Source organism: Pleurodeles waltl, chromosome 4_1 (genome assembly GCF_031143425.1).
Source record: "Pleurodeles waltl isolate 20211129_DDA chromosome 4_1, aPleWal1.hap1.20221129, whole genome shotgun sequence".
Classification (NCBI taxonomy): Eukaryota; Metazoa; Chordata; class Amphibia; order Caudata; family Salamandridae; genus Pleurodeles; species Pleurodeles waltl.
Genome location: NC_090442.1, coordinates 291,180,184 through 291,207,219, shown reverse-complemented (window position 1 = coordinate 291,207,219; position 27,036 = coordinate 291,180,184). Strand labels below are relative to the sequence as shown.

At 42.3% G+C, this 27,036-nt stretch overlaps 1 protein-coding gene and 1 non-coding gene across 2 annotated transcripts in view; both read right to left on the bottom strand.

Moving 5' to 3' along the window:
- The window catches only part of RIC8B (RIC8 guanine nucleotide exchange factor B), a 303,924-nt gene that overhangs the window by 97,427 nt on the left and 179,461 nt on the right, over nt 1-27,036 (bottom strand). The window contains exon 7 of the mRNA XM_069228354.1: nt 17,605-17,749. Within this exon, the coding sequence (XP_069084455.1) occupies nt 17,605-17,749 (145 nt within the window). The remainder of the gene's footprint in view (nt 1-17,604; nt 17,750-27,036) is intronic.
- TRNAT-UGU (transfer RNA threonine (anticodon UGU)) lies at nt 14,764-14,835 on the bottom strand. The gene has a single exon. It is a non-coding gene; the product is annotated as a tRNA-Thr (tRNA).

Sequence of the window (27,036 nt, the reverse complement as noted above, 5' to 3'; positions counted from 1 at the left end):
CAGTCCCCTCCCAAAAGTAAGTGGTGGCTAGCCTGTAGGAGTTGAAGAATTTTGTAATAGTGTTCTAAGCACTGCTTGTTGGCGAGAGAATATATCTACATAGTAGTATTTAGTAAATGTGTGTAGTGTAGACCATGTGGCTGCTTTACATATTTCTGTCATTGGTATATTCCCTCAAAATGCCATGGAAGTTCCTTTTTTAGGTCGAGAATAGCAGGGCAAGCACTGCTTTTCTGACATGTTGGTATGTATCGGAGCTTTTAACCACACCCACCACACGCCAATCACTATCACTCGTTCATGGGCTTGCCTTTCAAAAATCCTCTCTTTTTGTTGGTAAATGCTTTTTGTTTGGCCCTCCTTAGGGTGGTTTTGTTACCGCCTTGGCCGTCGTCCCTGTTACATGGCTAATTGCACTTTTGCAGATATGTTTGACTGCGATCGAACTTCTTTTTCCTTTTCTGTCTCTTCACACTGATGCTCATGGCGGCAATTGGCTTGCTTATGTGAAACTATATTACTTTCATTTTTTTGTATTGCTTGTTTACTGATCATGTCTGGTGTGTGTTATACTTATTTCTCTTTTATTCCCTTTCTTCTTCTCACAACAGCCTCGATTTTAAGGACACAACTTATCAGCCCGTGTTTTTGGAATGTTTTATGCCGAGCAGCTCATGTTTTTGTTTTTCACTATGGGGGTACTATGGTACTGCTTAGAAATGGCTCACAAACCAAAATCCTCCCAGCTATCAGGAGCGAAGTGGCTGAGCTGGCCCCTGGTTTCAATCGCTTTCAGAAACACCTCTGAAGGGGAAAAGAGCTTTAACAAAAACAATCCCCATCTGTCCTTCCAGTGAAGTTTCCGCTGCTTGCCAGCAGCCCGTAAATACTGCCTTCTGTGTGAGCTTGTTACATTAGTTGCTAGTTCTGATCTACCCTGTTCATATTCCTCACAGCAGGCACATTGACCTTCTGCACTACCTTATAATTAGTCCAAGCTTCCACTAGAGAAAAGTACATTCTCTCCCCAGAAATAACATTAATCACCAGAGTTAATTTAACATTTGAAGATTGAATACAGTCTGTGGTCTGCCTACAACACGTTCTTTGCAGCAACCACATTAACCCTCCACACTGCCTTATAATAATTCCAAGCTTCATCTCTTGCCGACAGCGCTGCATTTAGTTTGACCAAAAGAGACACCTGGGAAAGTCATAACAAAAACAAAATGAAAGCGCAACACAAACAACGGAACATTTGCTTTTTTGCAGTTTCAAATTAGCCGGCTTTAGTATTCAGTACTCGTAAAAGTGTATGCAGCAGTTATTAGCGTGCGGTGTAAAGTGACAGCTGAACATAGAAAAAACATACTTTTTGTGTATGCTAACAAGGCAATTGTGGGTCTCGTAAGGGAAAAACACAAAGCTTATGGCTTTGCTATCAAGCAAAATAAATCAGCCTTCTGTGTAGAGCAAGAGCTGCATCTAAAGAAGACACACTTATTAAGTTTGCAGTGCTTAATTTGAGCTAGTGTGTTCCGATGCAGGGCACAAACAATTTTCGTTAAAGAGCTATCAGTTATTTTTCTGCCTCACTGATTTACTGTGGGAAAAATAAAGAATAATTTATTAGAAATGCAAACTCTAACATGTGAAAATGTCCTTCCACTCCAAACTTTAAACACGCTGCCAGGCTGAAAGTTTAAACAGCAAGATGTTATATTGTTGAAAACATTTTTTAACATAAGGACATGAATCACTCTTTACTCGTAAACACTGTGAACTACAGCAAATTAACAAACAAAAAAAAGACTGCTGGGGAGACAAATGTTTAACTTGAAAACTAAAACACAGAGCAGAAACATCAGCATGTGTTTGTGAAAGGGCAGCATCACCCAGATGAAAGAGTGTAAATGACTGGCTGGCTGGCTGGCTCAGTTGACAGCAACGATGTTATCAGATGCTCTAAAACTTTGTGGAATGAGTCACACCTAAACAGTCTAAATTGAAGCCAAACACCATATGGGACACACCAGTAAAACAACACGTAAACATAAATATTAAAATACACAATTGTATTAATATGCAGGCATTAGCTTTATTTATTTTCTGCGTGGCCAATGTGTTTTGTGGTTTAACTACAGTTCTTTGGTGGAAATCGTGTATTTTGTAAGTGCATATTTGCCTTCAGTAAACACGATGTTAGCATGCTTCATTTAAGCTTTGCCCAACTAAACGCTGCTAAAGAGCAACATTTTCATTTTTTGCTGCAGATAGAGGAAGAAGGTAAATGGAAGTGCTTTAGTTTTATGCACGGCCACTGGAATTATATGGCAGGAAAAGATGAAATTATGAGGCAGGGTTGACCAATTTATGTGGAAAGAAAAGTCCGGTTATGCATTTACAATGCCAGTAGCTCTAACTCAAGAAATTGCTAGACCTATTGCATTGCAAATGCTTGTTTCTAGTGGAATGTGCTTTAGGAGTTACTGGTAACTGTCTTTTAGCTTTAAGATAGGAAGTTTGGATACATCTCACTATCCATCTTGCTAATCCGTTTTTTGTGATGGGATTCCCTTTGTGAGGTTGTGAAAATGCCACAAGAGTTGTTTGGATTTTGTGAAATCTTTTATTCTGTCTATACAGTACATGAAAGCTCTTTTAACATCAAGAGTGTGAAGAGCTCTTTCAGCAACTGAATCTGGCTGTGGAAAGAAGACTGGCAATTCCACTGTCTGATTGATATGAAAAGGTGAAACCACTTTTGGGAGGAATTTTGGGTTTGTTCTAAGAACTACTTTGTTTTTGTGAATTTGAAAGAAAGCCTCTTGTAAAATAAATGCTTCAATTTCACTAACCCTTCTTAGAGAAGTGATCGCTACTAAGAAGGCAACCTTCTATGATAAAAACTGAAGAGGGCAATAATACATGGGTTCAAGTGGTGGACCCATAAGTCTTGTGAGTACAATATTAATATTCCACACAGGGGCTGGTGGGACTCTAGGGGGAATAACCCTTTTAAGACCCTCCATAAAAGCCTTTATAACAGGAATACTAAACAGGGAAGAACGCTGTCTGTTTTGGGGGTAAGCAGATATAGCTGTTAAATGGATCCTAATAGAGGAAAATGCAAGGTTTGCTTTTTGTAAGTGTAGCAAACAGCAAACAATATCCTGTACTGAAGCTTCAAGTGGGTCAATGTTTTTTGGCTGATAACAGTAGACAAAACTCTTCCATTTAGCTGCATAACATTGTCTAGTTGTGGGTTTGCGTGTCTTTTAGAATATCCATACATTCAGATGAAAGATGTAAGTAGCCAAATTGTATGATTTCAGGAGCCAAATCGCCAGGTTGAGTATGCTGGGATTTGGATGTTGGATTTGACCTCTCCTTTGAGTCAACAGTTTGGTCTCTTTGGTAATTTGTGATGTGGTACTACAGACAGGTCCAAAAGTGTTGTATACCAATGTTGATGTGTCCACGTGGGAACTATGAGTATCAGGGTGAGAGAGATTTATTTCATCTTTTTGATCAGAAATGGAATTAGTGGGTGAGGTGGAAAAGTGTAAGCAAATATCCCTGACCAGCTCACCCATAGATTGAGGGTATGGGTACCTTTATGCAAAGCTTTAGCATTTAGCGTTTTCTTTTGTGGCAAAAAGGTCTATTTGGGGTGTTCCCCACATTTGTAAGTACTGCTGAAACACCTGTGGGTGAATCTTCGATTTGTGTATTTGTTGTTGCATCCTGCTTAAGAGATCCGCTAGTTGAATGTGTATCACTGGGATATACTCTGCCACTACTTGAATGCCTTTGGGAATTGCCCATTTCCAAATTGATTGAGCTAGAAGGGACAACTGAGATGAATGTGTCCTCCCCCCCCCCTTGTTTTTGCAGGTAATACATTGTGGTCATATTGTCTGTCTTTAGTAACACTGCCTTGTGTGTGACTTGTGTTTGAAAAGCTTTGAGTGCTAGGAATACTGTTAGTAATTCCAAATGGTTTATGTGATAAGTCTGTTGGATTGAGTCCCATTCCCCTTGTATAGTGAGGTTGTTGAGATGAGCTCCCCAACCTATCATTGATGCGTCTGTTGTGATTATGGTCTGAGGCACAGGGTCCTGAAAAGGCCACCCTTTGGATAGGTTGGTCTAATTCCACCATTGCAGAGAGTGGTAAGTTTGGAGGGCCAACAACACTAGATCCTGAATTTCACCATGTGCCGGAGACCATTGTTGAGAGAGACATTGCTGTAGTGGTCTCATGTGGAGTCTCACATTGGGTACTATTGCTATGCATGAAGCCATCATCCCTAATAGTTTAATCACTAACTTTACTGTATAAGTGTGGTTGTATTGTAGTTTTGATATGAGATTGTGAAATGCTTGAATCCTGACTGGGTTTGGGTAAGCCAATGTTGATTGAGTGTTCAGAATTGCTCCTAGGTACGGTTGTATCTGTAATGGCTGCAGGTGAAATTTTTGGTAATTGATGGTGAATCCTAGATTGTGTAGGCTGTTTATGGCGTATTGAGTATGTTGTTGACAAATTTGAAGTGGACTAGCTTTTATGAGCCAGTCGTCAAGATATAAGAAGACATGTAGGTGTTGTCTTCTGAGGAATGCTGAAATCACGGCTAAGCATTTGGTAAACACCCTTGGTGCTGTTGTTACCCCGAATGGTAGCAGCTTGAATTGGTAGTGTTTTCTTGCTACAATGAATCTTAGACACTTTCGATGTGCTGGATGTATGGGAATGTAGAAATAAGCATCCTTGAGGTCTAATGCTGTCATGTAATCCTTTTTTTGTAATAGGGGAATGAAGTTCTAAAGAGTGACCATATGAAAGTGTTCTGAAAGTATGTATAGATTGGAGGGTCTGAAATCTAAGATTTGTGTGAGAGTACCATCCTTTTTTGGTATGAGGAAGTATAGTGAATGTACTCCGGATCCCTGTTGGGATATAGGTACTATCTCTATGGCTCCTTTGAGCAGTAGTGATTGTACCTACTGTTTTAATAGAGTGAGATGCTCCTGAGTAAGTCTGTGTGAACAAGGAGGAATGTTTGGTGGAGTGGAAATGAGTTCTAGACAATAACCATGTTGGATAATTGATAGAACCCACTGATCTGTAGTGATGTTGTGCAATTGTGGATAGAAATTTACCAGTCTTCCTCCCACAGGAGATGTGTACTCTGTGGGAGTGGTGAGAAAGTCACTGTTTATTTGAGTTAGAGGAACCTCTGGAGGTGGATGGTTTTCCTCTTCCTCTATTGCTGGATCCTCTGTAGGAGCCTCTAAACAGATCCTCATGTATAGAATTGTGAGGGCCGTTTTTGTTGGGACTTTGCTGTTTCTGAGGCCGATGCTTTGAAACCCCCTCGAAACTGTGGTCTACGAAAGTTAGCTCTAGTGGGTGTGGTATATAACGCACCCATTGCTTTGGCAGTTTCAGAATCCTTTTTAGGTTTGTCTATGGCTGTGTCAACTTCTGGGCCAAATAGATGTTCTTCGTCAAAGGGCATATTTAAAGCAGCTTGCTGTATTTCAGGTTTGAACCCTGAAAATCTTAACCAGGCATGTTTTCTAATACGAACACTGGTGTTGATTGATCTGGCTGCTGCATCAGGTGCATCCATAGCAGATCTGATAGCATTATTAGATATTGCTTGCCCCTCTATGATTATTTATTGTTCCCTCTTTTGATGTTCTGGAGGAAGATACTGAGTTCTTCCATTTCATCCCAGTGGGCCCCATCATATAGCCATGAGAGCATGTGAGTTGGTTATCGTCCAATGATTTGCAGATTGTGAGGCTACTCTTTTACCTGCAGCATCTATGTTCTTGCTTTTGTTGTCTGGAGGAGGAGAGTCTCCTGTGGACTGACTGTTAGCTCTTTTCCTTGCTGTGCTAATGACAAATGAGTCAGGTGGTAACTGAGTATTTATAAACACTGGGTCTGAGGGTGCAGGTTTATATTTTTTATCTACACTTGGAGTGATAATTCTGGCCTTTACGGGTTCCTGAAAAATATCAGAAGCATGTCTGAGCATTCCGGGAAGCATTGGAAGACAATGATATTGCTTATGGGTAGACGCTAGTGTGCCAAAGAGGAAATCTTGTTCTATTTATGATATGCAGCAGCTTTGGCTATTACTTGGTTATATTCAGTAGTGTCTTCTGGTGGGGAAGGTCTAGCAGAATACAAGTCTGGATCATTTGGAAGAATGGGATCTGGATCATATATATCCCATGGATCTTTGTCTTGCTGGTCATGACTAAAATCATCCCTATGTGGTGATAGTGAAGATGTGTGTGGTGACAACTATGTTTCATATGTGGGTGATGATGGTGGTGGTGTAGAAGAAAGAACAGGCGAATGTGTTGTTAAAGGCTGTTTGTGTCTTGTAGCCTCTTCCTGCTCTTTATCCTCTGAGATCTTTTTTGGTGGACATGCATCCTTTAATGTATGTTTAAAAGTTAATTTCCTCTTAAAGGACATTGGAGGAGATGCAATTCTTCCTGTGTCCTTCTGAATGTGTAGTTTTCACTGTTTAGCATCCATTACCTGTAAAATAGGTTGTATGTTCAAAATGTTGTGGGTAGAAGTAGTTTGCTTGTTACCCGTGTCCTTAGGCTCCGAAGGTTTATGTATGGAGTGCTTGGCTTGAACCGAAAACATCGACTCTGAAGGTGGTATTACTTTTCTGGGCTCTGAAGCTTTCCCTTCTGACTTTCGGCTCGATTCTGAGACAGATGTAGCAGTGTGTCTGGTCAATGCCAAATGCACTTTAGTCTTTGTTCTCGGTGCCGAGCCCGAAGATTGGTCATCCGGACTTTTTCGAATCACACAATGGCCCAATGGCAGTGGAGGACCAACGACTAGTGCTGGAGTCTTTTTAAGTATCTTTGTGTGGTGCGATGGGGCAATTGTACTCACGTACTGCACCAGAGGCAGGCAGTGGCTATCATCATCCGAGTGTCGATCGGAGTCAGAGTCTTGGATGGAAAACGCTGCCCCTTGTCAAACTTTTTCCTGGGAGTGTTCTTCACCAAATATATCAGGTGTGTCCTCTGTGGACTTGGACGTAATTTTGAGACAACAAACTCTACGGTCCCAGAGAGTCTTTTTAGATCAAAATGATCCGCAAGCGTCGCAAGGTTTTTCCTCGATGATCAGGAGATAGACAGAGATTACACACGGAATGTTGATCGGTGTATGGAAATTTAGCGCAACACTGAGGACAGAATCAAAACTGAGTTCGTTCCATCAGCCGGACATTGAAATAGGCCCTAAAAGGGCAGGCCCTTGTAAGGGCTAGAATTTGACCGCGACGGTCTGAATTGGATCGAGTATAGATGGGAAACGCAATCGAAACAATACCGACGATATTATAGAAAGGTAGAATAAAGTTCAGAAATACCAAACAGAGATCCACCGGAGCGAGAGGAAACACGTCCACACCCAACGGCGGAAAGAAAACAATCTTAACAAACGACTCGATGCCCATGCACAGTATCACTGAGAGGAGGAGTCACTCAATCTCGTGACTCAAAAACCTTCTTCAAAGAAAAACAACTTGTAACACTCCGAGCCCAACACTAGATGGCGGACTTATGCAAAGCATGTGTATCTACAGCTACACATGCCCATCGTGTGTGTGTGTGTGTGTATATATATATATATATATATATATATATATATATATATATATAGCTATATATATATTTATACACATACACACACATTACATTTTTATATATACATACACACACACACAATATATATATATATATACACACACTGAAAAAACGAAGGTTACAGGGACGTTATAGTTAGGTTCACATTTTAAACATACAAAACCATAAAAATTCACCTGTTATAATTAGAGTTATCTGAAGTAACTATAACTCATGCCCTAAGGTAAGTATAACTCATGCCCCCATCATGCACAGTCTTTTCGTCAAATATTACATTGATAATATCAATGATGTTATCAAAGATGTCATGAGTGCCGTAATTTGTGGGGTAATTAGCAGTGCATGGTGATGGAGCAAGTTATAGTTGCCTTAGGGCACGAGTTATAGTTACTTTAGATAACTAACTATAACAGGTGAATTTCCATGGTTTTGTACATTTAAAATATGAGCCTAACTATAACCTTCCTGTAACCTTTGTTTTTTTTCAGTGAATTTCTATGTTTTTTAAATTCTATTTCCTAACTATAATTTCCCAGTAACCTTTAGTTTTTTCAGTGAATTTCTATGTTTTTGTGGGTCTGTCAGCGAGTTCATGTCTAGGAATGTGTATTTCATTTTATATTTTCACCAGGGTTCGTGACTCCGTCGCAACGTTTGGGGGGGAAGGGAGGTTACAGGGGGCCTCAACGGAGTTGTGACTGCACGATCATGGTAAAAAAGAGCTTTTAACCATTTCAAACTCATAAGGGGTCCCTCTGACACTCATTGGTGAACCTCACGGGGTCAGAGTATCTCTACCCTGACCCTTTTTTACTATCTACAGTCCCTATTTCCATCCCCTTGGCTGTGCACCGGTTGATGAGATGGAGGCCGCAACTTTCTCCACAGGTTGCAACCAGCCAATCACACTGCTTCCTTCTGTCGCGTGGAGCTGTGACGATTCGTGACGGATTCGCGTCCCTATACATACAAATTTGGATTCCCTTTAATTTCTCAAAACGCGGTGTAATTCCGTCCAGTAGTTTTGGCGCTATTGCTTCACAAACTTTTCCCCCAAAAAATACGACGCTCACTTCACCTGCTGTCTGGAAAGTTTCGGGAGTGATACGTCAATTTGGGGCTCAGAAAAAAGGGGCATCCCAAAATGCAAAATGCATTTTTCCATAGGGACTTTGAACACGACTACAGCCCGAACCACTGAACGGAATTACACCACATTTGGCAGAAAGATAGCTCTTGGTTCAGAAAAGGCCCTTTTTGTTATTTGGTGTAAATCCATTGAGTAGTTTTTGAGATATTTAAGAAAATGCAAGTTTGTTTATATAAGGATGAAAGGCTCAGCAAATCCTCCCAATCTCGCGATGAGATCCTACTGGCTGAAGAAAGTCCCATCTTGGGACTCCGCTTCAGCCAAGTACCTGAAACAAAGATTGAAAAAAAGAAAAGGGGCCTGGGTAGGGACACCCTGACCACTAGCTCTGGTGTTGGGGTCCCAGAGGACAAAAGCACTTTTTAAACAAAATATATTTTGCCACAAATTTGCGACAGGGTCACAAATTTGTGGCAGAAATGTAAAAAAATAAACCAAGCGCAGTCTCCCAGGCTTGTTTTAATAAAGCGTCTGGGTAAGCCAGGTCCTGGGGGCATGTTAAATATAAAGGAAGGGGCACAGGTGGCCCCCTACTGTTTTTTTTTTTTTTATGCACCAGGGACCGCCACCTCCCCAGGGTTTTGTTTCAATAGTAGGCAGGGCCACCACCTCCCTGGGGCAAATTGAGTAAAGTTTATAAAAGGGGAGGTCCTGTGGACTTACCCTCTGGGCCCTAGGGACTGCCACCTCCCCAGGACTAACACTTTAGTTTATGCGAGGGCCCCCCCACCATGCACAGTTTTTCCTTCATTAATTTGACTGCTAATGCTTCATTTATATTTTTTATAACTTTATAGAGGTTGTCATGAGTGCTCTAATATCTGGGATAATTAGGAATGCATGGCGAGGTTATATAGGGCGCAAGTTATAGTTACTTGAAATAAGTCTAACTCTAACTGCTGAATTTCGATGTTTTTCTACAAGTAAATTCAGAACCTAAATATAACGTCCCTGTAACCTTTGTTTTTTCCTGTGAATTTCTATGTATTTTTTTTTGTCTATTTCCTAACTATAACATCTCTGTAACCTTTGGGTTTTCAGTGAATTTCTATTTTTTTATTTTTTGTTGTAAAGTAATTTTAAATACTATACGTGAATCCAGCCACCGCCGTGACAGCCTTTGGCCAAGCGCAGCAGGCATCGGCTGCAGGGCCTGGCATGTGGCCAGGCCCTGTAGCCAACTCCTATACCCAACGGACCCTGGGTGGTAGTTGGCCACAGGGTCGTTCTCTCTGGGTGTGAGAATAGGTGTGAGAGGGTGTGTCTGTGTGTGAGAGTGTCTGGGTGGGAGTGTGAGGATCTGTGAGTGAATGTGTGATTTCTGAGTGGGTCTGTAAGGCGGTGCTGGAGTGTGTGACTGAGTCTGTGAAAGGGTGTGTGAGTGTCTGAGTGAGTCTGTGAGTGGGTGTGTGGGGGTCTCTCTGGGTGTGAGAATGGGTGTGTGAGGGTCTAAGTGGGTATGTGAGTGGATGTGTGACGTCTTAGTGGGTCTGTGAGTGGGTTTAAGAGTGTTTCAGTTGGTCTGAAAGTGTGTGTATGACTCTCTGAGAGGGTCTGTGAGTGGGTGAATGAATGTCTGAGTGCTTCTATGAGTATATGATTTATTGTATGAATGAGTGTGATTTAAAAAAAAAAAAAAATCACTGATACTCGTGAATTCGTTGTGACGTTACACGGGGCCGCACTCAGAGTTTCAATGTATTTGGGAATATTGTGCAGCGTGGAAAAAAAAAATGTTAAGTTCATAATTTGACCCTGAAAGACCCCTATATCACAGCCATGGGGTCAGGTTGCCTCCAACCTCACTCATAATTCCACTTTTCATTTTATTATTCGTCCCTGAGGACTGTGTTCCTTTACCTAAAATGGCGGCTGCAACTTTCTGGGTAGATTGCGGCCAGCAAATTACAGCATTCCTGTTGGTGCGTGCATTCAAGAATTCACTGCGAATGCGCAAAAACGTTGCGATGGATAAACGGCCCCAGATGTATAAATTTATTTCCCCTATAATTTCTCAAAAACTACTGAACGGATTTACACCAAATATGCAAAAGCGTAATCTGCGTACTGAAACCTACCTTTCTGCAATATTTTGTGTATCTACGTTCAGCGGCTTGGACTATAGTCAAGTTCAAAACTCCTATGGGAATTAACATGGGAAACACATGTTTTTTGAACCCCCGCCTTTTCTCAGTCCCGCTTGGACAGAACACCCCGTAACTTCCCATGTGCAACAAGAATCACAGGACATTTTTGGGGGGGAAATTTTGTGAAGATTCGTCAAACTGTGCCAAAGATATAGGCAAGTCAAAAAATGCGTTTTCTATGGAAACCTGGTCCTAACTACAACTACCTACTGGAAACCCCCACAAACTAATATAAAATTCAGTCAAGACTATACAATGTAGGGTAAAGGCGTGTATTGTAAAGTTGTAAAAGCCAACACGTTGTAATGCTCGTGCGGTAAAGCCACACAGATTAAAGACCAGTTTTGTAAAGTCTGATAGTTGTGTGTGGGTCCAAAACCTTAGTATGTTATGTTAATGAATGCTTATAAAGTGCACGGCGCCCAGAGGGTGTCTTGGCACTAAGGTGAATAAGAACAGCATTACTGGTGAGCAAATCATTGACATGTTCCAAACACACTCAGATGTAAAGAGCTATTTCTGAAGGCAGAGAGTTCCAAAGTATCGAGTTAAAACTAAAAAAGCCTTGACCATTAAGCTGGGCCGTACAAACTCTTGGAAGATGCAAAAGACAGGTGAAGAAGAAATAGGACCTCTTGAAAGCATGTGTACGATAAATTGGTTAGCAGTAAGTGTGGGAGCTGATCGTTAGATGGATCTTTGAACAAAAATGGAACAAGCCTTAATTGAGAAGCCAATGTAAGGCTGTAAGAATTGGGGTAATGTGACAGAAATGAAGGGTGGCAACCGTAGTACGAGCAGCTCGATTTTGAATGAACGGAAGCCAGAAGATCAATCATGACTTAACGTCCAAATAAATGCTGTAACATTAATCATGTCTAGTGCAGCTGGAGTATATGGCAAAATGTATACGAAGATGTAAAAGCCTTTTGCTATTCACAAAGTTAGGTGGTTCGGGACAGGGACCAAAATCAGAAGGCTGCAGATAGGTTGTGAGATGTTCCTGCCAGCATTAAAACTCTCGATTTTATCTGTCTCTACTTTGAGGCGGAGAGTTCACATACAATTACCAACAGCAGTAAGACACCAATTTATAGGGTTACCATCAATGGAGCAAATATTTAATCTGAAAAGCAGTTGACTGTCAACTGTGTAGATATAAAATTCACACCAAAAGTGCAAATGAGCTTAAATATGCAAGGTGAAAAGGCATAGCCTTGGATCATCCTGCCTGAGGATATATGAGCTGAAGTGAATGGGCCAAATGATTCTCGGTCTGTTAACTACAAAGCAAACCAATTTAATACAGGGCCTGAGATCCCACAATGCACAGATCGTTGACTAAAAGTTTAGGGTCAACAGTACTTTATGTTGATGACAGACACGGTTAACATGAGCAGCCTTTCAAACATTGGCTGGGGCTGCAATTTTCAGGCCATCTGAGCTATGATTGGGACCAAGGCCAGCCTAGATGTCTTTAAAATGTAATTTTGCTCAAGAAAGAAGTGAAGTTTAGCCACATGTGCTTCCAGAAGGTTTTCTGCTGTTGGCACAAGAGTAATAGGATCTCACGCTCAGGTCAAGGATGGAGATATGTTGAGAATCCCAGCCTCCCAAGTCTCTGAAGGTATTGAGAACTTCAATACCTTACCAGAGAAAGAAGTGGAAAAGTGAAGAAACATGAGTCCTAACTGGGACTCTGTGCTACTAGTGTACTGACTGGTGTCTTACTAGGCGACTGTGACCTGGAGGAGGGATTTCTGAATAAATAAGGTATACCCAGTAGGTCATTGCACAAGAATTACCAAATAGGTTTTAGTGCAGAGAGCAAGAACCTGCAATCTGAAGGAGTAGCTTGTCCTGTTACACAGTGGTGTTGGCAACAATGAAAGCAAATGTTAAAAAGGATATCAGCATTGCTCCCAGGAACACCAACCAGCAGATGAGCAGAAAAAAACAAAGCACAAATAAACAAGTCAAGATAGCAACTGTGAAGAGAAGGAGTGAGGATATTCTGAGGTGTTCAAGAAGGGAAGAAAATAAGGGTGGTAGGATGCAAGGTCGAATGTATGAACCAAGGGAAAGTAGGAAGCCAGCACACGCACAAAATGTTTCCAGGCGAGAAGGTGTGTATGCATCACAGTCAAATACTGATACTGCTCCCTCTGATGTGAAACTCTGGCCCTGGGAGTTACCACCCATACAGTGATTTGCAGTCTAGTTTTCCTTAGCTACCATATATGTATATATGCGAAAGCTCTAGTGGGTCAATGCAATAGCAGAACTCTAAATGACAAAATGTGAAAATTAATTTGCTAAATGTAAAAATGTAGGTAAATATTTTCTAAAAAGCACATATAGTCCCACACAATGTCCAACAAATGATTTTTTTTATAGATGAAGTGACAACTTATAATTCTACAGCCTTGTGTTTTTAGGTCAAGCGTCCAAGTGCTTTGACCTATTGTAAGTATTGTGGGGTTTTAACCACGCCCATCACTTTCATTTGTTTCTGGGCTTTCCTTTCAAAAATCCTTTGATATAATTGGTAAATGCTTTACGATTGTCCCGACTTTGGGAGTTTTTGTTACCACCTTGCAGACTGACCCTGTTACTGGATAACTGCATGATTGCCGATATGTTTGACTATGAGTGTTTCTTTTGTGTCTCTCCTTCATGCTCATGGCAGCCATGGCGATTTGAATCGGCTCGCACTAGCATAAATTACATTACACCTTACTTCCGTATTTCTGCTATTTCCTGCATGTAATGTTCTCTCACGTCCCTCTCCTGCTTCGAGCCTGGCTCTGGTATCTGCACAGAGTCTTTCAGTCTTCTCTTAGAAGGGTATCTCTCCTTCTACGCGCACCCTGCCTCCCTCCCTTCCAACTGCTCCGTATCGGCTGCTCCTGTATTCGCGCCTGCTCGGCCCCCCTCCACCTGGCCCCCTTGCACAGTGCCCCTTTCATGTGCAGTGCCGCCCGACAACCCAGCCCGTGACTATTATTCGAGCAGCTGGTGTCCGCTCCCATCCAGCATCACCACACCAGAAGGTGTGATTAAATATTTACCAAACTTAAATGAAGTGGCACGTCATGCCAAACAGTAGAAGATGGTAAAGTCCCAGACTCCTGCATCTTACCTGTAGGGTTCATTCACAAGCCTGTGTCTTCCATACAAACCCTAGCTTTATCTTAAAGCGCCTTCTTCCTCTTTAGCAAAATACTGTATTCACAGCTGCAGTTCAAACTTCACAACTCTACCCTATTGACGTCAGTGTCTGCCATATGATGCTGCCTTCAAGTTAAGTTTTGATCCTATGAGGATTTTGGTCTTAGATGCACGTTATTATCTCCTTTATTAGACTAATTTCCGTTTGCTCTTTCAACATTTTACACAAGTTGTGAAAGTTGCAATAAACTGAAAAATGAATCCCATGGGCATGGCAGAACTCACATGTTTGAAATTCTTACGAGTGATGACATCACATGACTCAAAATAACAAGGTATAACATCTAACCCAATGACATCACAGCAAGTGACGTCACAGGAATTAATCTTTCAAATACAAAACAAAATGTGTCTGGCACTGTGACATCACAGTGTGGCTCGATGTGAAACACTAATTATGGCTGAGCGAGGGGAGATTGCATGTCTCGTGCAAGCGCAGAGAAGAAATGCAGTAATTTAAATTAAACTTGTAACATAATTTGGTAACTTAAATTAAATTCGTAAAATTGCTTGGTAACAAAATGTTTCCTACATTGGAGATGGCGGGAATTGAACCCAGGGTCTCATACATACAAAGCATGTGCTCTCCCACTGAGCTACATCCCTTGGCAGAAAGACCACTTGCCATGTCTTCTACTGATTCTTACTGCAAAAAAAAGCCCACGCACCTATGTTTAAGTGTGTTACTTTTGGGTAACATTCCCTCTGCTCTGTACAATTTATGTGGCAAGAAACGTCCAGTTAGGAATTTACAACACCAATATCTCTAACTCAAGCAAATGCAAGACCCATTGTGTTCCAAATGCTTGTTTCAACTAGCTCTAGCGATAACTCAATATCTGATTTACAGTGCTCTGAAACCCAGCTGAATTAAGTCTGGAATACAGAAGATATATAAATCGATAAACAGAGAATGACAACTTGTGTAGTACGTGAAGATATACTACTGTTTATGGATATCAGAAAGAATTCCATGATGGAGAATTGTGTGCTCTGATTTCCATCAATGCAGGAACAGCTGCTGCCTTCATACAGAATGTAAATTATCTTAAACTCAGCTTACATTCTGAGATACCTTTTATGTCTGCTGGAAACTGCAGTGGACCGGGCAAAAAAACACACCGAACAGACAAAAGGCCAAAAATAATTTGCTCTGGCTTGATTGCTGACTGTCTTGCAATGATACCAGTTTTTGGCTGATGAAGCCACATTGAAAGCTGCAATGCCTTTATACTGTTTTTTATGATTTGCTTGAAACCAGTGCAGTGCAGTAGGGGAGGGTTCTTGTGACGTTTTCATGTCCACAAACGTTGCTCCGGTCTCGATTCTGAGATAAAACCTACTGATAAACTGGTCCTGGAGACATCAGTAAGAGGATCGTAGGGAATTTCTAGTTCCAAAAACTTTCATAACACCCTTCTTGCATAACGGCAGCTGGCACTGGACATTACACATAGGCATGTAGACTTGGATAAACAGTAAGAACCTAACAATTGAAATGTCCCTAAACATCCTGCCGCAGCCACGGACTGGTGTGCAAAAACAGAAGAGTGTCTACGAAGCCTGAGGCTGCACCCAAAAACATGCTAAGATCTGGGGTAAGTAGAGGTACTATGAAAGTTTGCAGTAGGTATTTCAGACGGGCATCCTGATTGTATTGGTGTTACCATTACCCTGTATCTGATCACATTCATGGCTTGCATTGATTTGTTTGCTGTAAAAATTGTAAAACGAGTAAAATTGTTTTTATTACAAACAAAAAAAAGCTGCCGCTTGCATGGTAGTTGCATAAATCAGCAGACTGCAGAAGGTGCATAGGAAGAAGCCAATATAATTGAGGGTTTTTTGTTGATTTTTTTTTTTTTTAAAGAGTTTGAAAACACCAGCTATACGTTTGATAAAATTAGGAATGCGTGTTTTAGGAGGCCATCTGCAGGTCAGAGTGCTTTCAATGGTTGGGTTCATCAGAGAGAAGATTTGAAAAGTTCAGTATTCTAAGGGCTCAAAACTTTCATACCTCTTATGACAACGTTAGTGTAGTTGAAGTCTACGCCGTTTAAAAAGGAGCTTATTTTAAATCACGTGGAATCAGTGGACAGTTAGAGAACAGATCGTCTTTGGAAAGGAACTAAAGCTCAATGAGTAACTCGCAATAATACACATTTGGAATCATAACTTAAATTCTTTAAGGTCACCAGAGATGGTCCCCTCTGTATTTTTTATCTTCTTCTCAAGTCTCCACACAGTCTGTATAGTAAGGAAAGCTAGTAAGGTTGACTTGTTAGTCGTCTTAAAAAGACAGCATGCCAAGAAGATCTTTGCAAGATGGAAGTAGGAAGGTCAAAGTGTAGCGAAGACCAGCACGATTATCAGTCTACATTATAAGGGTATACCCAACTGAGGCGCAAGAGACCAAATCCATTATCTACATTTACTTGTCATATTCCAATCATTTATCAGAACTAATCTCTTTAGCAGATACTTAAATCAACCTCCATCATGGAAGTTCTCCACTAATTTTCTTCTTTGTCCACACCATTTTCTCATTCAATATCACGTTGCCATGTCATATGTCTCAGCATCCATCCAAATCTGTGCTTCTCAACGTGACTTGTTTTACAGTGACGTTCTGAATTGCTTCATGTATATACCAGCACTGTGATGCTGCTAAACAGCAACAGTTATAAATCTATACATACTGTAAATAGAACAAACACCACAGGTGGCAGACTGGAATGTATACTTTGCTCTGAACAGGAGATGAACCTGTAACTGCTAGGTGTAGCTATGCTAAACTGACACAATCTACAGTACAAGCACTAAGTGGCAGAAATTCTAAATATGGGACTTTTCTAGCAGTGAGGGAATTTAATGTAATGCATTTGTAGAGCACTGCTTGTCACCAGTGTGAGTATCCAGGCACTAACTTTTAAAGCAACTGCTCACAAAGTGAGTACTCTGTTGTGTATGAAAAAATATTTTGCTAGTATGCAAAGGGACCTTATAGAATACTGTTACCGCCCAAGGCAATTTGACATTTGGCTTCCCCTGGGACACAGTCAGAGGGGGCATCATATACTGCAGGTAGGCTGGCAGTGATGCCAAACAATGGTGACAAATCAGGCAATCACCTGGTCTTGCCTTATCTTCAGACGGGCCTTTTCTAACTACATAAGCATATGTAGAGTGTCTTGGTGACAAAAAGTGAACCATGCACTAGTTACAAGTGTTTTCTAAAAACAATTTTACGTAAGAAATACTTTGAATTGTTACCTCAGTGTACTGTCGGAAAGATATTACCATATGCTAATATTCTGTAATTAAAACAAACCACGCATTTTGACGGGGAGGGGGGTCAAAAGCACTGATAGTTACCTCTTTCCTTACAAAGAACAAAGAGAAATTCAGCTGCAATCTGTTTCACACCAAGGTCCACATGCGTCATGAGTCGCACAAGCTTGTTCCTGACAGTTGTGCCAATTTCAGGACGATTTGAGACATCTGTCAAAGGAGGCAACACCTGAAACACGCAAAGTAAAAGTAGGGAAAAGGCGCCATGAACTTCCCAAGAATCAGTCATTGACAGAAGATCTGAAAATGTTAAAGCACATCTAATATTACACAAGCGGGTGGAATGGTTGGAAAAGTAACAGGTATTATCACAATACTGTGCAAAATTGCGACTTCAAAAATACACCTGTTCCACATGATTAAAGGCAATTCAAAATCGAGAAAAACAAGCATGGGATATTTTGAGTCCAACCTTCTCTCCTTAGCTTCCTTGTCTCTTGATATAATTGGCAGTATCGCATTGCAACAAAACGGCCCTGGCTGAATGTCCTCAAAGAATAGTATTTCTCATTTTCACACAAATGGTACCCCACCTCATACATCCCTCTTCTGCAGGGGACCAGGGCCCGTACCCCTTGAATAAATTTTTTAAGACGTCCTGCGCCTCAGTGCCACTGTGTCAATATCAACACATGCGACTCTCACAATTTTTAATATGCTTGATACTCTTCAAAGAACTACTGACTGACTGCACTCCACACAAGACGCAGAATGCAAACGCAAGCGAGGCAACCTCCGAAGGAGCCGCAGAGGTCTGTCCTGCGCAAACAGTGTGCAGAGGCTGCTCCATGGCCTGCAGTTCAGCAGAGACGCATTCAGTGACTGTTGTAGTTTGTAATGCAGCTTTTATTACAAGTCTTCCTTCATAACGCCAACACCTCTGTACGCTTCAAATGTCCGAATCAAAAGCCCACATTCCATTTCCCACCAACATTCTCTTTCTCTTCCCTTCTATTCTATTCTATCACATACATCCTTTCTAAGAACAACTTCAGAGAGCATTCTACATGTGATACAACAGTGACGTCAGTATGTCGGGCCATGTGGTAATGCTGCTAGCCTATGCTGAGCAGCCACCAGAGCACAGGAAATAATCCAGGTCTGTCCTACTCTTTCTCTATACTCTTTCTTTCTCTCAGATTGGAAAGTGGAAGCATAAAGCAAAAATCTGCGACGTCTGGAAAGCTGTTTTTTCAATAACATTAAGAAGCAATGAGAAGCTCCATTCATGTGAGTTGCCTCGACATACTGGATAAACAGAAATGCCTAGATTCAAAAATAAAATCAACAATAACTTGGGAATCCTAAAAACGGTCTGGGTTTGGGGCAGGAAAACTGCGGAATGCTTTTTCAGCATTTGTTCACTTGTTGCCTTTGGAGGGGGCTCTTGGTGCTTGTGAATTTGTATACGGTCAGCATGCAGAGTGAACTTCTTCATGGATTTAGTGTGAAGGTTATTGAGGGTTAGGATCGATTGAGAGCAAAATTAAAAAAACAGAATTAAAAGCTACTCTAAGAGGGTCAAAAAATTGTCAGGTCAAAAACATTTAATCAGAGTATTATGAAAACAGCAACAACAACAAAAAAGCATCAGCAAAGTCTATAGGTCTGTTGTTACCTGTCAGCCTATTTGGCGTTGTCAATGCTTGTTTTGTTTTATCAGGGATTTTGCAAAATTGTATTGTTGAGGAAGCTGACAGGCTTTTATAAGTATGTTCAAAAAATTGGCTAAAAGCAAAAATATTTTTTGTCTCAAAACCAAACTTTGCCACAGCAGTCCTTGGCTTTAAAGATAACTAATTTGTGGATGTGTTGGTGGTAAATGGGCAGAACAATGTTATTCAAGGTGAAACAAGCCAATGGCTGAAGCTGGCTAACCACCTGCCTAAGGCTGTATACTGTAGTGGGAGGAAGGAAAATATGAATGGCACAAAACAGACCCATGGGTGAGGAGGAGTGGCTAAAAGACACTATGGGCCTCATTATGACCCTGGTGGTCACCAGACCGCCATGGTCATGGTCGGACCGCCGCCAAAGCAGTTGTCTGACTGCAACATTACGACTGTGGTGAAAGTGCCATTTTTAGGCTGGCAGTCCCAATTTACGACCCCTCTCTCCGACTGCGTTTACATGGCGGTTTCACTGCCATGTAAATGCTGGCAGATACGGGGTGCCGGGGTCCCCAGAGGGGGCCCTGCACTGGCCATGCACTAGGCCCCCCCGGCCAGCCCTGTCTTGCAAATCACTGTCTGCCTTGCAGACAGTGTTTTGCGAGACGGATGCTAGTGCACCTGATGCACAACAGCATTGCAGCCGGCTCTATTATGAGCCGGCATCAATGTTGTTGAGCATTTCCCGCTGGGCCAGCGGGAAAAAACATAATAGGGCAAGCGGAAAGGCGGGCTGCCTTTTCCGCCTACCAAACTCCTAATAAGGATGTAAGTATTTTACACTTATAATGTTAGCAAAATCAATTGGCCTTAGCTAATCCCAGACTCAAAAAGGAACGTTTCTCAGGTGGCAGAGTAAGAGGTTAGCAGCTGCAAATTATACAGCTTAAGTGAACAATCCAGAGACCTTATGGGCTCTGTAAGAGAAAGGGCCATGATAAAGAATTTTAAACTACTTGATCAAGATTTGTAGTTGAACTTAGAATTTAGTTCACAATTTAAAAAACGTTATCTAGTTTGAATATCCTGAGACCATCAGCAATTTAAGGAATAAGAATATCATGCAATAAGGTACAAATATTAGGGAAAGGATTGGGGAGGATTGGTTGTTAAAGTGTACTACGGATTGTTTAGCCTGTACAGTGTTTTTGTTTTCTTGTTAAGTTAATAGTAGACAGCTGTATAAAAAAACTCAACAATTAGCAAAAAAAAGAAAGAAAAAAAAGAAAATTTACATTGTAACCCTACTTAGTTGGTTCCTAGAGTTCATAGAGAGTGGCCAGTACATTCCTGCATTGCTCACCATTTTCCGTGCTGCATTTATCTGTCTTTAAATAGGGCAACCTAGACAGTGAAAAAGACTTTGTTTAGAACACTACTGGTACAGTCACTGAACCTGGTGAATTGCAGGCTTGCTCTATTCCCAAGAGCTCCAACAGGCACCTGCTTTTTAGGTCTCACCTAGACAACGCATGTGTTATCTCTTCAAGCCCTTTTATTTCCATCAGTAGGCCTAGAGCCCAGCCATTGCTTACCATTTGTTGAATTCATTGTCACTCTCATTTGCTTGCTTCTTATTGGTGAGCTGCTATAAGCTTTCTTACTCTTCGTGCGTTTATCCTTCCCCTGGAGCATGGATACATTACCTCTGTCCTTTTAATGCTAATTGTTTTAGGTGCTACATTTTTCTCTGTGCTGAAGTACTTTACCAAAGAGTCTTTTTCAGCTGCGGCCTTATGTACTTCGCCTCACTCTATGTGCCTCCCAACCTTGCATTGTTTTACCATCTGCTCTTCCTCCCTGAACTTGCGAATTTCTCCCAGTCTCCCACAACCAGATGACTGCGAGTGGCTCTTTGGGCTTCTTGGTGCAATTTTCACAGAATCTTTAAAATTGCATCTCTCTGATTCTGTTGATTGGATTTTTGTTCTTTCAGTCTAGATTTATTTATTAAAATGTTGTAAGGAAACGCCTCCTTGGCATGGTTACCCCCTAACGTTTTGCCTTTGCTGATGCTAAGTTTTGATTGAAAGTGTGCTTGGACCGTGCTAACCAGGTCCCAGCACCAGTGTTCTTTCCCTAAACTGTACCTTTGCTTCCACAACTGTCACAGCCCTGGCACTCAGATAAGTCCTTTGTAACTGGTACCCCTGGTACCAAAGGCCCTGATGCAAGGAAAGGTCTCTAAGGGCTGCAGCATGTCTTATGCCACCCTGGGGACCCTCACTCAGCACATGCACACTGCCTCACAGCTTGTGTGTGCTGGTGGGGAGAAAATGACTAAGTCGACATGGCACTCCCCTGAGAGTGCCATGCCAACCTCACACTGCCTGTGGCACAGGTAAGTCACCCTTCTAGCAGGCCTTAGAGCCCTAAGGCAAGGTGCACTATACCACAGGTGAGGGCATATGTGCATGAGCACTATGCCCCTACAGTGGCTAAGCCAAACCTTAGACATTGTAAGTGCAGGGTAGCCATAAGAGTATATGGTCTGGGAGTTTGTCAAACACAAACTCCACAGTTCCATAATGGCTACACTGAAACCTGGGAAGTTTGGTACCTTAGAGATGCCCCCTGAATACCAATCCGACTTCTAGTGTAGGTGGACCAGTTCCTGCCAGCCTGCCACACACCAGACAAGTTGCTGGCCTCATGGGGAGAGTGCCTTTGTCACTCTGTGGCTAGGAACAAAGCCTGTACTGGGTGGAGGTGCTTCTCACCTCCCCCTGCAGGAGGCTCACCCCTTTTGTTACAGCGCCCCACGGCATCCCAGCTAGTGGAGTTGCCAGCCCCTCCGGCCACTGCCCCCACTCAGGGCCCTGAGCTGAGGTGACCCCTGCCTTTAGAAATCCTCCATCTTAGTTTTGGAGGATTGCCCCAATGGGATTAGGGATGTGCCTCCCTCCCCACAGGGAGGAGGCACAAAGAGGGTGTAGCCACCCTCCAGGACAGTAGCCATTGGCTTCACATTTCCCGCCAGAAGCGTAAGACTTCCCACCCTGCACCCAATGCCCCGGCTTGAGATCCAGAGAATAAACACCACAGGGAGGACTCCCCAGCAACTGCGACCCCATGAGTAGCCTGAGACGACCCCCCTCAGTGACGCCTGCAGAGAAAATCCAGAGGTTCCCCCTGACCACGACTGCCTGTAACAAGGGACCCGATGCCTGGAACCAGCATTGCACCCGCAGCCCCCAGGACCTGAAGGCACCCAACCTCAGTGCAGGAGTGACCCCCCAGGCAACCCTCTGCCTAGTCCAGGTGGTGGCTGTCCTGAGAAGCCCCCCCTGTGCCTGCACCGCTAGAGTGACCCCCGGGTCCCTCCATTGTTACCTAACTGAAACCCGACGCCTGCTTTGCACACTGCAACTGGCCGCTCCTGGGCTGCTGAGGGTGTGTTTTGTGTGCCTACTTGTGTCCCACCCAGTGCTCTACAAAACCCCCCTAGTCTGCCCCCCCTGAGGACGCGTCTACTTACCTGCTGGCAGACTGCAACCAGAGCACCCCTGTTCTCCATAGGCACCTATGTGTTTTGGGCACCTCTTTGACCTCTGCACCTGACTGGCCCTGAGCTGCTGGTGTGGTAACGTTGGGGTTGCCTTGAACCCCCAATGGTGGGCTGCCTATGCCCAGGAACTGAGACTTGTAAGTGTCCTACTTACCTCACAAACTAACCTTTACTTACCTTCCACAGGAACTGTTGATTTTTGCAGTGTCCACTTTTAAAATAGCTTATTGCCATTTTAACAGACTGTATATGATATTGCTTTTATTCAAAGTTCCTAACTTACCTATGTGAAGTACCTTGCATTTCTTGTGTTTACTTCAAATCTTGAACCTGTGGTTCTTAAAATAAACTAATAAAATATATTTTTCTATATAAAAACCTATTGGCCTGGAGTAAGTCTTTGAGCGGGTGTTCCTCATTTATTGCCTGTGTGTGTACAACAAATGTTTAACACTACCCTCTGATAAGCCTACTGCTCGACCACACTACCACACAATAGAGCATTAGAATTATCTAATTTTGCCACTATCTTACCTCTAGGGGGAACCCTTGGACTCTGTGCACACTATTTCTTACTTTGAAATAGTATATACAGAGCCAACTACCTACAATTGTGCTCTACTTTTTTGTTTTCACTGTTTGAAGTGCTGCATGCATACTTCACACATCACCTTTAAGTTAAGCCTGCCTGCTCTGTGCCAAGCTACCAGAGGGTTAAGCACAGGTTAATTTGGGGTTTGCTTGTGCCTCACCATGACAAGGATTGCGGTTGCTGCCTGAGTAGGGTTTCAACCCCCTCAAGCAGTAATCTAATTTCTCACAGTGCTGCATGCTGTACCTCCCTCCATAAATCCTCCCGCCTTGCAGCCAGCCTTATGCGAGATGCGACAGGGAAGGGGTTCTGCTCCCGCAGGCAGCACTAGCACTTCTAGATTCTGCTGCTTCCCACTGTGATGGTGTGCTTCATCTATAGGGACCATGCTCTATGATGACTTCTGACATTAGCTGAAACAGGAGGAGGCAGTGGCGGACAAGTACCAACAGCATCAGAAGTCCCTATCTGCACAGCTGCAAGGTAAAACAGCTGTTTCCAGGCAACCCAGACTTTCCCACCTACTACTGTCTCAGTGCACCCCTGTACCTACTGGGACCGTTTGTGTGCATGTGTGCTTCACATAATATATGTGCTAACCTGCCTGCATTCCAATTTGCACGCCAGCTAAAATTCTGGACCAAACACCATTAATTTCTAGGTTTTGCCTGAACAGTGCATGCAGTACATGCACTGTCCTTGAGAAGTCTTGGGTAAGCAAAAAAAAAAAGTTTAAAGGGGCTTAGAGCCCACCCCTTATTTACTACCATTACTTAGCATTAGCTGGCTTGCACATCACTCTTGTTTCCTTGCTTCTTATTTGTCAGAGACTTCCTGGGCTTCCTTCTGGACTTCAAGTGACTGTCCCTGCCGTAGAGCAGCTATGGTCCCTGCCGTGGACCAACTACAGTTTCCTGTCCACGAACAGTGTGCTTCCATTTTTTCTGTTTTCAGTTTCGGACATACACTTGTGAAGAGTGCCTGTCTCTGCAGTGTGTGTCCTGCCTTCCTCCTGTTCCTTCATTCAGCTTTCCCCACGCCCACTGTCTGTGCTCTCTTCCAGCTCTCCTCCTCTAGCTGCTTCCTGCACTTCGTGTATTTTCCACTGTTCGTCCTGCTGCTCCTGCTCCTTTCCTCCTTCGCCACACCACCTTGTGTGGCTTGTTAGAGATATTCTCTCTTTTAATGCCCCTCTGGCCCTCCTTTCTGCCACAAAAAAAAACATTAAAGTCAAATAGCTCTTGCAAAGCTATTTGCTTTGTTGATACGTTTCAAAGACGCTGCACACAGTAGTGCGGGCTGCTGTGAAACATTGGCTTAAAGTAAACAAAAAAGTGCTATGATGCTGTCAACACTGACTACGCTATAGCGCTTTGTTTTTATTTACTTGGCAACATATCTATAAAAAAAAAAAAAAAAAAAAAATACGGGCAACACCGATATCAGACCATGTCAAAATTGCTGCTCCTATGTACATGGATCTACTGATAACTACAATAAGTGCCTTGTGCATACGTATGTATATATACGTTCATACGCATATACGTTAATTATTTGAAACTGTATAAAATGTATCACATGGAAAATGTGGACAACAGACCTTGCAAATATTGCAAATTCAAAGTGCATATGGGCACTCATATAAAGGGGGTTCATCAGGCAAACAAAAAACTTTACAAAGCATTATATATATATATATATATATATATATATATATATATATACATACATACATATATACATATATACACACACAAACATATATATTATTTTCATTTTGTTACAAAAAAACAATCCTTCCGTCCCTCCCATCTTTCTCGGACTACGTTGAACTTCTCAAACTTTCACCCCTCCTTTTAAGTCATGCCACCTAACCAACAAGCATACTACCATTACTTAGAAAAACAATCTTACTATTTCCCCTTTTTAAATCCACACCTATCATTCGATTCTATTAGAAACTATACTAAACACACAAGAAAGCAACAGTACAAACCTAACACAACTCATGCACAAGAAGGCAGGAAAAAATGTACTAACCTACTAACCTTGGGTTCGGGAGTAGAGTGCTACTCGCTGAAAAAGCGCTCCGATGCCCCGTCAGCGCTATATAAATACATTTACGATTACAATTTACAATAATGCTTATTATTAGGTAAAGTGTTGCATATTTTTACCTTTGTCTCCCCGATTTTCTTCATGAGGCATAAGTTGCCCTTTGAGTATTTCTGCGTTTGCATGTGAGCGCCTGGGTCAGTGTGTGTTAACTGCAATTTTCATAGCACTGTTTGCATTTGAAAAGTACTTTTCACCAGGGTTAACTTGGTGAACACAAGAAGTAGCTTTTGAGCATGTACATTAGCTCAGTTGCTTCGTGCGCCTGCTGCACCTGGCTGTGGCCTGTAGGCCACCGATTTAGAACCACAAGGACCTCCCACAGTCTTCGATTCCCAAGATTATTAAAATAAACTCGTGCTATTCCGTTTGTTGTAGTTCGGGCGGTAGGGCGCTTTGGAGCCATAGTACTGCTGGCTAGTGTGATATAAACACGCGGTCTTTTGCTGCTATTCTCACATGCACCCAGCCATGCCTTCCAGGAGCCAAGGATGTTCTCTTTCCCTTGCTCGGGAGGGGAGGGACTGCTAGCGTGCAGAATTTGCTCAGGTCTACGGAAAAGAGCAGAATAAGTCTGTATTCAAACTTCATCAGGTACCAGGGCATGAAGCAGACCCAGCACTGTTATCACCCCCCTTCTCTGTGCGACTAGGGGGTGCAGCCGGGAGGCGCGGCCTCAGTTCTCATGCGTGCCATGTCCATGGGGCCTCAAAGATATAATGCAGCCTGGAATGTGATCAGACAAGAAGTGGCTGTTCCTGATGGCACACGAATAAAAATTAAAAAAACACACCCAGATAGTAAAGTACCTGCCCAGAGGCTCAGAAACATACCACGACTTTCCTTTAACGGACACAATACTAAGTTCTTTCTGTGCATCATAACGCTTTTATTAAACTTTCAGCCAAGCTACACAGCAGACGCCCTGCTGTACACTATGGCTAAACATTGACAAAGTTAACCCAATACCGTGTGTAGGTTTTGCCAGTGCTGGTTTCCCTTGTGCTTCTCCCGAGCTGATAAACGAGTTAGAACTATTAGCGTTGTAAATTCCTAACTGGACTTTTCTTGCCACATAAATTGAAAATTGTAGGAAGTTGGCTCTGTATATACTATCTCAAAGTGAGATAGTGTGCAGAGTCCAAGGGTTCCCCTTAGAGGTTGATAGTGGCAAAATTAGATAATACCAATGCTCTATTTTGTGGTAGTGTGGTCGAGCAGTAGGATTATCAGAGGGTAGTGTTAAGCATTTGTTGTACACACACAGGCAATACATGAGGAACACACACTCAAAGACTTAACTCCAGGCCAATAGGTTTTTATAAAGAAAAATATTATTTTCTTAATTTATTTTATAACCACAAGATTCAGAATTTAGGTAAGTACAAAAATTATAAGATACTTCACCCAGGTAAGTATGGAACTTTTAATTCAAACAGTAATGTACACAGTTTTGGCAAAAATGGCAATAAGCTATTTTAAAAGTGGACACTGCAAAAATCAATAGTTCCTGGGGGAGGTAAGTATTGGCTAGTTTCTCAGGTAAGTAAAGCACTTACAAGTTCACTCTC